The sequence below is a fragment of the Balaenoptera borealis genome (assembly GCF_965194805.1).
Source record: "Balaenoptera borealis genome assembly, chromosome: 10".
Taxonomy (NCBI): domain Eukaryota; kingdom Metazoa; phylum Chordata; class Mammalia; order Artiodactyla; family Balaenopteridae; genus Balaenoptera; species Balaenoptera borealis.
In genome coordinates, this window is record NC_138874.1 from 80,397,526 (window position 1) to 80,410,123 (window position 12,598).

At 34.5% G+C, this 12,598-nt stretch overlaps 1 protein-coding gene across 3 annotated transcripts in view; it reads left to right on the plus strand.

Annotated features, from left to right (window-relative positions):
• Window positions 1-12,598, plus strand: part of PTEN (phosphatase and tensin homolog) — an 87,683-nt gene that overhangs the window by 51,045 nt on the left and 24,040 nt on the right. For all 3 annotated transcript variants that reach the window (XM_082339535.1, XM_082339534.1, XM_082339536.1), the window contains 2 exons: window positions 5,335-5,378; window positions 7,221-7,459. In XM_082339535.1, coding sequence (XP_082195661.1) covers window positions 5,335-5,378; window positions 7,221-7,459 — 283 coding nt within the window. The remainder of the gene's footprint in view (window positions 1-5,334; window positions 5,379-7,220; window positions 7,460-12,598) is intronic.

Below are 12,598 nucleotides of genomic sequence, written 5' to 3' on the forward strand. Positions count from 1 at the left end.
TGTCACTGATTTCCTCAGATGAACAAAGAAGCAAACATTTATTGAGGGCTTGCTACATGTTAGACATTCTACAACATTTTGTTAGTGCAGAGGTGAATAAGATGTAGTTCCATTCCTCAGGTAATTATAGTCTAATGTGAAAGGTAGACAAAGTATTATAGAAGAGGTAACTCTTGTATAGAAGAGAGCTGTGTAGACAACAGTCAAAATAGTGATTGCACCCCGTAGGGAAGGTTTCATAAAGAACGGCATGTTTGAGCTGGGGTGAAAAGAATCATAGAGGTTGACCTGAGGCTTAAGAGGAGGGGAAATGGCAGTGCAGGCAGAGAGAATGGCATGTAAGAAGCTTGTTGGCATAATATTGTCTAGAATATGGCAGATAATCCATTATGGTCAGATTATGGTGTGTGTGTGTGTGTGTGTGTGTGTGTGTACGGTGTAGTGGTAGTAAGTAACAAGATGAAAGAAAGTAAAAGGTGCTGTAGAAACTTAAGTTTAGGTGGGTCCCAACTTACAGATGATCTGTGCGTATATCCTTCTCTTTTCTGGATTAACCTCTCCTACAAAAACTCTTGTTACAGGTGCCAGAGTGTTTCTGTGGAGGAAAATAAAAACCACAAAGTTTTGTAGTTTTTGAACAACTGGATTCAGAAGTTAAGTTTCAAAAAAAAAAAAACAAACAAAAAACCAAACAGGACATGAACTGTCAAAAGCTGGAGTCCACTAAATGAGTCACCTCAGGCTTAGACTCTTAGTACTGGGCATGTAGAGAGTCCCAGAAGGAAGGTAGAAAGATACTAAAGACAGATTCTGCCTTATTTCAAAATTTTATTTGAGTTTAACATTATATCCAAAGAAAGGAAAGGAAATTCTTTTCATTCCTGTATGCAATGGCTTCCTGCTTCTAGAATTTAGGACTCAGGTTTGTACTGTCAGTATTGTGGGTCACTTGTGTTATTATGGTTAAAGTTGGCATTGGTATCTAGACTGGAGAGTTGATTGCCTGTTTGTTTTTGTATATCCAAACATCGGACCCCCAAGTTAGTGAACTGTCTCATTATTAGTTGAGAGTAGCTTTTGGTGCACATATTTTAACTCCCTTATTCCCCCATTCATTTAATGGAATCATAGACTGGAAAGTACCTGAAAGAGATCATTTAGTCTAACCTTCTCATTTTACTGATGGGGAATCTGAAGCCTAGAGAAGTTAAGTGAGTTGAACAAGGTCACACAGGTACATATGGTAGCAGACCATCCACTGTTGATGCCAGTATTCCCTTTCTGTTTTTTGTTTGTTTGTTTCTTTGTTTGTTTTAATCTCCCCAAATTTTACTTTCTTCAGAAGTTTCTAGAACTACCAAGTTGTAGCATGTTTTGATTTCTGATGTCACTTTTCAGTCTTCTTTGCTTTTCTACCCCTGTTTATATTTCTGGCTCTGGGTAAGTGAGTCTGATAAGTAGCAGATGTTTCTATTTTATTTCTTTTATTTTTAGGATATTAATTTCATGTGATGTATGTCTTTGCAAACATATGTAAATGGAAAGATCTTAAAACATTTGCACTTGACATACCTGTATTTAATAGTATATTAAACTTTTTATGGCAACTATGACATATGTGGGTGAAGAAGAGTTCTTAATGTGGACTTTCTAATAATTGACTGTAACTGTTTATATCTCTATTATCAGGCATTCAGTAAGTTATTTTAAGAAAGGACAAAATTAGCCTCATATCATTAACCAAATTCAGGTGTACTTGGTGAATTACTTAGTACATTAATCAGTTTGTTTTATGCAAGTGTGTGTACTTCATTTTTGTATGTTCCTCTGTAATCTGTCTTCTGGTGGGGGTAAGGGGAGGAGGGGGGAGATAGGGTATAAAGACATAATATAGTTCTTGCCTTTGAGGAAGTTAAATGTTCACTGGGTACTAATTTTTAAAAGGTTGACTATACTTCATGGTATATTCTATTTGACATACAGCTCTGCATCATTTTGTGGTAAACCTTCAGCTGTTGTTAATTTTTATCTATTAAGTTTTCTTTTGTAAGATAGGGATAACTCCATTGAAGAGAGTAAAGTAGAGACCTACATGCCTAGCTGATTCTATGACGAGTCTCATTTCTCTGGAAGCATTTCCTATTAATCTTACCCCTTTCTTCACTTTCTGTCTACTGCTTCATAAAAGCTCTCTTTCAGTGCATCTTTATTTCTCTTGTCTTATATAAGCCAATATGAGGTGATGATTTAAAAAAAGATATCTTTTAAGTTGAGTTCTAGTTATAAGGAAGTACAAATGGTTAGATCTACCTAACACTTGTCTTAGTCAGATCCCATTTACCATTCATGTATCTTTAATTTTGGTTTGTTGAAAGACTTGTCTTATCACTAATATCATAAATTTACAAGGGTCTCTGTGTGTGTGTGTATGTGTGTGCAGTTATCAGAGAAAGTTTGTGTTTTGTTTTTTTTAATTTTTAAAAATTTATTTATTTGTTTATTTTTGGCTGCGTTGGGTCTTCATTGCTGTGCGTGGGCTTTCTCTAGTTGCGGCGAGCGGGGGCTACTCTTCGTTGCGGTGCGCGGGCCTCTCATTGCCGTGGCCTCTCCTGCTGCAGAGCACGGGCTCCAGGCATGAGGGCTTCAGCAGTTACGGCACGTGGGCTCAGTAGTTGTGGCTCGTGGGCTCCAGAGCACAGGCTCAGTAGTTGTGGCGCCTGGGCTTAGTTGCTCCGCAGCATGTGGGATCTTCCTGGACCAGGGATCGAACCTGTGTCCCCTGCATTAGCAGACGAATTCTTAACCACTGCACCACCAGGGAAGCCCCATCAGAGGTTTGAATTAAGAGAGTCTTCTTTCTTTCTTACCCGACCAACCACTCCCCAGATCACTTTCATCACTACCAGGCCCAGTATATGTTTTCACATACCCCCTATCCATACCTGTAGATATTTTCACAATTTTTTCATGTTTTCATTATCACTGTTTGTTGGTTCTTTTATGCCAAATAATGCTCTTGTTGGAATGCTGACTTTGACTAAAATTTGTTATTGTTTTGTTTTTTAAACTTTTATATTTTTTATTATGTGTGAAGTATGGAACAATACTGAAAAAAGTTTGACTTTTGTAATCAGAGGTGCTGGGCTCTTCCATTTACATATCGTGGTTTGGGGCCAGTTTTGTAATGCTCTTCTAAATTTAGCTTTCTCATATATAAAATGGAGACAGTATTAACTATTATATGATTGTGAGGATGAATTTAAAAACACGGAAACTTTGTAAGGTATGCACATCTAATAGACATTTAGTAGCTCATTATTTTCACTTTCCCTCCATTTTTTTCCTCTTAATAATATTTGAGAATCAGTGTATGAAGGCAGTCATCAGCAGTGTTTATCAAGCCAAACATTTTGAGCTGCTAAAAAAGTACAGGAATATTAGATAACTGAAGCTGTATGAAACTCAAAATGTTTATTTTTTGTTGTGCTCTCATGAGACCAGTTTCTTAGAATTGTTTCCTGGTATATACCTCTCCCCTCACCTCGTAAGCCCTATTTTACATGATTCCTTATAAAATATTCCATTACGGATTCTTCTTATTGACCATACTCCTCTTTAACCTGTACCAAAGAAAGTGTAAAATGTTACTATTTTCTTGGTCAGTTCTCTTCTTCCTGCCTGTCATTTTTTTTTTAAATAAAAGTGAGTATGAAATTATTTAGCAAGGATGCATATATGTGCATATGTCATTGTTAAATAAATTTTCTTTCTAGCAAAACTCAATATACTAAATTATAGTATGCTAAAATGGAAAAGCTTTGTTTTCAGCAATATTATGAGAAGCTGATTTGTTTCAGGTCTGACCAGTTAGAAATTAGTGGATTGCAGTTTGCTTATAATTAGTTCAACCTTCATGTGGATTTTTTTTTTTTTTTTTTGCTACACCACCTGGCTTGTAGGACCTTAGTTCCCTGACCAGGGGTTGAACCCAGGTCCTCGGCAGTGAGAGCACCAGGGAATTCCCAACCTTCATGTGGATTTGAGTTTAAAAATTGTTTAAAATAGATGAACTCTACAGATATTTCAGGATTTCTAAATGTAAAGCACAGGTCCATAACCACTTATGTGAAATTCTTTGGGCTAGTTGTGTTTCAGCATTCAGAATTTTTCAGTTTTTAGAAAGGTAACATGGAAGCATATATTTTGTATTGCATAACACCCCAGTGGGATTTGGAACAGTACCTAGAATAAAATGTTTTACTCTTTGCTGTAAGTGTATTCTTATTAATTAAGAACTACACATTCTCATAAACTCAGATCAAGTTCTACTGCAATTGAGTTTGCCATACAGTTAAAAGAAAGTTTCAGATGCTTCAAAATTTGGGGATTTTGGAATGGTGGATTAAGAGGCTACGGACCTTTATTTGTTTTAAAATGCTAAGTTTTTATTTTAAATAATTTTTAAAATATCTGGTTTGGTTAGTAGTTGGAGGTACCAGAATGCTGCTGACCACAAGCTAATGTATGGAATCCCTTTCTGAGCCTATTAATGTTTATAAACATGGCCTGTTAATCATGAGTCAGCCACTGCATGATAACAAACATGTGACTACTATTAAAAAGACAAATTTTAGCATGCTGTAAGTAATGCTAAGTCAACATTACTTTTTTCTCTTCTGTATTGATTTTACTTACTAGTCTTTCATTACTCTCAGACATTAATTAAAACTTACAACCTGAGAGATTATTGAAAAAGATGACCTTTGGCTTCTCTAAAGAGAGAAAGATCTGGTTAAAAAATTTAGTAAGTGTTGTGTCTGAGTAGATTACCATCATTCAGTTTTTCTTTACTTTTCCTTTGCCCTTATAATTTTACTGTTTTTAACATACATCTTTTGTAGTAATAGTTTGAGAAAACTGTATATGCTCAATTATAAGGCAAAGATAAAATTGAAGCTAGTTAGTTGTTTATACATATCTTGTGAAATCAAAAATAAAGACCATTAGCATATATAATTTTCACAGAGGGAATGTGAAGGTGTAGATGCAGCTGAATTTGCAATGTTGTATATTAGTGGCATTATAAGTTTTGTAAGCAAATGTATAAGCTCTGATTGCATATACTTAACATTTTCAGCCTTGATTTTGTTAATCGTAAAATGTGGATAATAACAGTACCTACTTCACAAGAGTTTTAGGATTAAAAGCAATAGTTAATGTAAGACATATAATGCTTGGTACATTATAAAGGTTCAGAAAATGTTTGTTACTAATATACTTTTTTTTCTCAAGTGCAAAAGATAATTTTATATCACATTTAAACTTTTCTTTTAGATGTGCTGAAAGACATTATGATACCGCCAAATTTAACTGCAGAGGTAGGCATAAATACACTGTATTATGTTTGATAACTTGAAGCCAACAGTCTAAATCTTACTGTCATACCAATAATGAATAATCTCAATTATTAAGTGATATATTTATCTTAAAGATGGTCTTAGAAAATTTGAAAAATAAATTTAATTTTGCTATTGTATTTTTGGAAACAAGTATCATATAAACTTGCCAGTAGTACTAGAAAGACTAAATTGTAGAATAGACCGAGAATTAGGAGAAATTCCTAGACTAACAGTAGAATAAAGAGAGGGTTATACCTACAGTTTGAGGCATTTGGTGTAACAGTAAGAGATTACAGGGAGAAAGAAGAACAACTTAGCTCCTGTCGAGGAACATGACCTGTGTGGTGGAAAAGGGTATAATGAAATATGGATAAGAGGAGCCTGGTAGATGAGAGCAGGAGATGATTTAAATGTGTTCTTCTCCAGGTGTAGTAAATTCTACCTCAGAGCCCACAGAAACTTTCATTTGTATTTGTGGAACCCTTTGAACCATGAGCGACCTGGAGAGTTGAGAAGCTTGGCAAGATGCTGCCGTGATAGTCAAAAAGAGAAAGTGGGTGCCTTGACTGATTGATATATTTGCCATTGATCCCTCCTAAATATTTAGAATGGACTTTCAAACAGTTGGTTTGAGAATTCAGAAGTGCTAATGGCTGTGAGAGCCAGGATAGATTTACTAAGAAGGTTTCATTTTTAGTGGATTTAGGCTACTGCTTATTGGTCAAAGAGTGTTTTACTTGAGGTTTATCTAGCTTTAAATAGGCGTTTAACAGGTTTTTCTGGATGTTTTTGTATGCCACTGGGGAAATGAAGATGGAATGATGGTACAGCTGGGCAGATGACTAAGTAAAAGCTGTCCTGATGATTCCCTGTAACGGTAGTCATTGTCTCCTTGAAGAGCTGTCCTGTCACACTAAAGGCTTAATTGAGTGTATCTTGTACCCCATTATGAATGACTTGGTTGAAGATATAAAAGACATACTTTTCACATATTTAGATAACACAGAAGATAGATACATTGAATGTTAGTTGGCATTTTTAAGAATCTTAATAGAGTGGAACCAATAAGATAAAATTTAGTAGTGATATATTTAAAGTCCTATTTCTAGAAAAAATTTTTAAAAGACCTCAACTCTAACTATAGGGAACAGAGAAGTTTTGAGTTCTTATAACTCATGTGAAAAGACCTGAAACTTCGCTTGATAAACTTTACTACAATTGTATACATTTTATAACTTGGGGTTTTTTTTCCCTCAATTTCTTTTGTAAATGTCTTTAAAGTCATGTGTATGCAACACTAACATTTGCAAGACCATCTTTAAAATAACATGTTTGACGTTTTTATTATATGAAGTGTAAAATGCAGTCTTTTCCATTGTTGATTTGTTAGTGATCTGTACTTTCTTTGGAATATATGTTTTGTGATTATGCAATATTATAAGTGTTACAATTCCTTTTGTTAGAAAATGTATTGAGAGCCCTGATAAGAGGCTCCTGTGACATTTAATTTTGAGTTTACCTCCACCTCTGGTATGTTGTGACCTCTGATACTTCTTTGCTACTCTATTGCAAAGTTTCCTCCTTCATAAAGTGAGGAAAATAATACCTGGTTTCCCTGTCTAATGGATAAATTTGAGTTGAGAGACTATTTTCTATTCAAAAATTAGAAAATTATGAGACAATAAATTATTTTTCTCTGGAGTTCAGTTTTTCTTTAAGAACTCTGTTAAGTTTATATGCAACATTTCTAAAGCTAACCTACTTTTAATAAGCAATTCAGGAGAGATTTTTTTCTTATTTGAGGTTATCTTTTTACCACAGTTGCACAGTATCCTTTCGAAGACCATAATCCACCACAGCTAGAACTTATCAAACCCTTTTGTGAAGATCTTGACCAATGGCTAAGTGAAGATGACAATCATGTAGCAGCAATTCACTGTAAAGCTGGAAAGGGACGAACTGGTGTAATGATTTGCGCATATTTGTTACATCGGGGCAAATTTTTAAAGGCACAAGAGGCCCTAGATTTCTATGGGGAAGTAAGGACCAGAGACAAAAAGGTAAGTTATATTTGATGTTTTTTTTCTTTCTTCTTCCTAGATCTGAGAATTTATTGGAAAATAAATTTTTAAAAAGATAGTTGTTAACCCTTATTTTCTTTCCTCTAAACATTTAAATCAGTATACTACCTTAACTTTCATATGAGCAAATGACAGATTCATTCAATTTTTCTGTTCATTCTTGCATTTTCATGTAACGCTAGCAAATCTTACCCATTAACTGGATTGCATATTTGGTATCATGAAATCTTTACAAAGCATTTAAAAAAAGCAGCACATTGATCAAAAGTAAGCTTGATATTCCTGAAGCTTGCTTGAAAATAAAATGTCTTTGGATAATAACTTGGATGCCATTACCTAGTAAAGTGTGATCTTTACTTTTAAAATACATAGAGATTATTCTTTGATTTGAATATTCATAAATGTAGTTATAATTAAGATTAGTCAAAGGTTCTTCTCTTATTCAGAAGACTAAAGACTACGCTGAAAATCATTGACAAATTTAATTTGTGTAGTACATTAGAAAGCAAAAAATGAACTCTTGGGAGAATTTTTTACAGTGAGTTTCAAGGGATTTATTTCTTTGGATAGTAAGTATGGCAAAACATGTTTACATTTCTTACAAATGGACTTTGTACATTTCTGTCTCCAAGAAAGAAAAAAAACCAAACTACTTCAGATAGATGGAAAAACTCATTTAGAGAGCTCTATTGAGGAAGACATCCTAATTTTATATGAAAAATTTATTCTAGTTTTAATAATTTTCACAATGAGGAAGGTTCTCTTACAGTTTAAGCTAATTTCTTTTTAATTTAACTTCAGAACAGAAACATAAGTGATCATAGCCATCATTTTCAGCTGGATAATGGCATTGATTCCTGGGTCCTTTACTGCTTCCTCATTTCTTGTTTTACTTGTCGTTGTTACATTTTTGAATTATATCTAAGGATGCCAAAGCACTGTTTATTGGTGATAGTTTACAAAATTAAATCTTATTGTTAATGCATGATTTTGGTGAATGTTGATTATAATAACTTCCCAAACATTTCTGTATACTGTGTGCACCCTGGGATGATAGCACTAGAATGAATTCCAGAGCAGAGGACAGAGATGTTTTCTTTGGTTCATCCTTTCTTCATTTAGAGGGAAACAATTGCTTTTACTGATTAAAAATATAGAAGGTAAATTTTTCTGTACTTAAGTGAATAAATATAGGGCAGCACAGGGAAAAGAGACTGAATGAGAAGAAAACCTAGAGAGATGGGTCAAATTAAAATACAGTCACAGGAGCAGTGGTAGAAATTTAAAACAGGGTTGATGAGCAGCAGACATTTTGGTAATTGAAAAGAAATCAGGTAAAAAGAATTTAAAATAAAAACAGAAAAGTTGTGTAATGTGGAGCCAGAACTAGCTTTAAGTTAGGGGCTCTTAAACTGTTTATGTTATATACCTTTTAAAAATATGATGAAAACGGTAACTATTCTCCCACAAAAAATGTGCATCATGTATATGAACATAAAATTTTGCTTATAGTATTTAATTGCACTGAAAATTATTTTTTTAACCAAGAATGTAAAAAATACTTTATAAGAATAATGTCTCGTTTTCTTTTTTTATGCCAGGCAGTGGCCACTACTTGAGACTGCTGAATAAATCCAAGTGGTACAAATTAACCAAAATTAAGCTTTAGTTCTGCTCAGTAGTAAATTTTCATGAAAGGGCTACTATTATTTAGCTTTTAAATAACACATTGAAACTATGCCATTGTCTTTGACTTGGTAACTTTTATGTCATTTTTGATATCTAATTAGTTTTGACTTTGTTTCCCTATCTCATGAAAGAATGAAAGAGCAAATGGACTCTGGAGATTTTTTTTTTTTTTTTTTGCCAGATGAAAGTAGGCTTGTGTCAAGAAATAAGAATTCTTATAAGACTCTTCAGATAAATTCATGTTGCATCATTTTCTTTGCCTTCTAGTTATTGAGATCATTTTTTGGCAAGATTCTGGCATAATGCTGTGTTTGAAGGAAAAGATTATGACTCCACATTTTAGATTTAATATTGAAGAGTTAAACTGTGTTAATGAGTTTGTATTTTATGCAGGTAAAATTCTAGCTATAGAATTTGTCTTCCTAAAGCAAGTGAACTTATGTGTAGCAAAGAATTGCATAGTTGCTCCCACTTCTTGACAAAACCTCTTAAGAAGTCCTCGATTGAAAGTCTTGGCTTTTCTGAATTTGGCAACTCTCACAACAGTAGATTTTTTCGTGACAAATCCTCTTGCACAGTCTGTGATTCAAGACTTGGCTCTCATGAAGTCGTAGAATACTTTTACAACAATAGCTAAGCTTTCTCTCAGGATTCATGGTAGAGTCTTACACAACAGTGCACACTGGTGAACAGAGCATGGAGTCACAGTGACGTGTAGAACTTCTGTCTTTACCAAAGCAGCAAAACCAGATGTTTTGCCAGGCATTAAGGTGTACTCTCTGTCTACAGAATACTGAGATTTCTTCAGGGGACTTTTTTTGGGCAGAGAAACTTCACCGTTTTGAAAATGTTACTGTCTGCTGAAGTTTCCAAAAAGGACTCCAAAATAGGAATTATTGTTTGTGTCACCGTGCATGTATTTGATGAAAACTAGTAGCTGGCTAAACTGAGACTTCATATGCTGAAGAGAAGTGGTATCTCCAGTCCTTTCATGACCTGCTTCATAGTTTTAGAAAAAAGTGTCTGTTTTTTTGGAATGGATAAAACTGTTTGATAGAGATACTACAACAGTCTTACTTTTCTGTTGCAAACTACAAGTATGTTTGACCATTTCTAAGGTATTTGCCTTCACCACGTTCACTCTGTGAATTTTTTGTTTGTATGGCATTACAGTATCCTTGTAGGTTACTTTAATCAAGGATTTTGAGTTGGGGGGCAAATAAGGTATTTGTAATGGCACAGCCTTTCTAACTAAGCTGTGCTCTCACGTGTTCTTACACACACCTCCCACCCCCGCCACACTTCCCTCCTTCTTACTCTCTTATACCCACCCACCCACGCACATGTGAATATATACTCTGTCTGACGTGGGTGCTTCTTCAGGATAGTTGGCTGAATGCTTCTGATAGTGAGAACTAGCCATATAAGAAGCACTTGGGATATTCCGTCCCATCGTGTTCAGGGAAAAAGTAAAACCCAAGGATACTTAAACTTTATTGTATTTTATTTTCTCTGTTTCCCATTTAAGTTAGATTCAAGAGATGTCTACATAATGAAAAATGAGGCCATATTTTAATTTGTCAATGGCAAGATATTTTAGTCATCACAATCTGGTAATACAATTGTCAGTTCTGTTTCTCTGTAGAGGAGAGGAGAGATTTGATGAAATGGCAAGCCCCATGGGATATTGTGAAACAGGGGCCAGAGTGAAAAGATAGCAAGAGAAGTATTTATGAAAATAAAATGCAAAGCCTGTAGTATCATGTGATAGAATATAATAGTAGCTACATCATCAGCAGAACTGTTCCAGGCACAGCATATTCTCTGTCCTCTCATAGGTTAGAATCTCACCCAAGTGAAAGGTGATGGGTTAATAGAAAATGGAGTTCTGTATGTACTACTAAGGATGTACTCAGTAAAATTATGTTTAACTGTTACATGATATTAAAACTCAGAGTTATGAGTTTGGCCAAAATTGATCACTTTAGCATCTTGAAGTCAAAGTAAATCATTAAGATCTGCTGTGCTTATTTTATTAGCTCATGATTAATTAATATACCTAGACTACTTTTTGGATGAATTATTCACAGGCTCTAAAGGAGTATCGTAATGTGCTCCTACCTTTATCCTTGTGTATATTTTAAAAGGCAAAAAGACATTTATGGGCAGATGCTGTTGACAAAGCTGTATTTTACTAAACGGTGTTGTTTCCATTATAGGTTGAAACAGCATTAGAAAGCTAGACAGAGTAGATAAAAGTCATAAGATTATGAGGTTTTTTGTTTTTTTTTTGCAGGAATATTTCTTATTTTATAGATGATAAAACTGAGGCCCAGAAAGATGAAGTGCTTTGAACAGGATTATCCAAACAATTAATGACGGTATTCAGAGTAAAATTTGAATCCCCTGACACATTGGTGAACTTCTTTCTACAATATCAAGTCCATAAATCCTGGAATTGTAAAAGAGTTTTGAAGCTCTTCAGAATTAATCTCTGCACAGAGTCAAGCTCTCCTGAAAGGTCACATAATGATGATGAAATTGGCCTCTTTTGACAAGGCTCCTCAGTTTATATTTAAAAATAGATTCTGGAGCAGTAAAGACCCCTGATTAAGTAGAATAAGGATAGCTTGAGTTTGTTGGTGTTAAAAATATAATGCTGCAGGCTTCCTTTAAATCTTTGGAATTTGTCTTACTAATTTTCAAATAAATCACATGTTTACCTAATGGTAAGAGTGCTAGTGAAATAATAATATATATAATAATATATTTTTAACCTTTAATGAATATAACTTATCATAAGAAAACTTAGCTGAGCATGGTAAAGCTGTTGTTACACAGCTGTGGAATTCTTCCAGAGAAATAAGTTATCTGATAATAAATATAATTGATTATCCAAAGTAGTTTTATTCTTGAAACATCTGTTAAGAGATTTATCCTCTTACCAGTATTTTAGGTTGTGTCTGTAGATTTGCATTTTTGTAAATGTGAACCACTCTTAAAGAGATACGTACATTTTATCAGTTTTTCAGTTGGTGTAGGATTAATTTTATTAGAAATGTCTTTAATGTTCTTTTGCTTGTAGCCTTAATTTTAACTAAGGAGAAACACTAAGAAGCTGAAGAAAATTGTGTTCTGGTGACATTTTTATAGGAGCAGAATGTTTCTTCTTCTCCTCCTCCTCCTCCCCCTTCCTCTTTCTCTCCCCCACCCTCTTTCTCTTCCTCCTTCTCTTCTCCCCCCACCCCCTCACCTTCCCCTCCTCCCTCTTGTTTTGAAGAAAGAGGAGCCAGTTGTCATGTTTTTGGTGAAGATTTATAGACTTTGCAGAGACTCTCCTCAAATTAACCTGGTAGAGTCTTGACATTTTTCTCAGGAGACTTGGTACAAATTAGATGGCAGAGTGGTGGGTGCCAGCTGACCATAAGA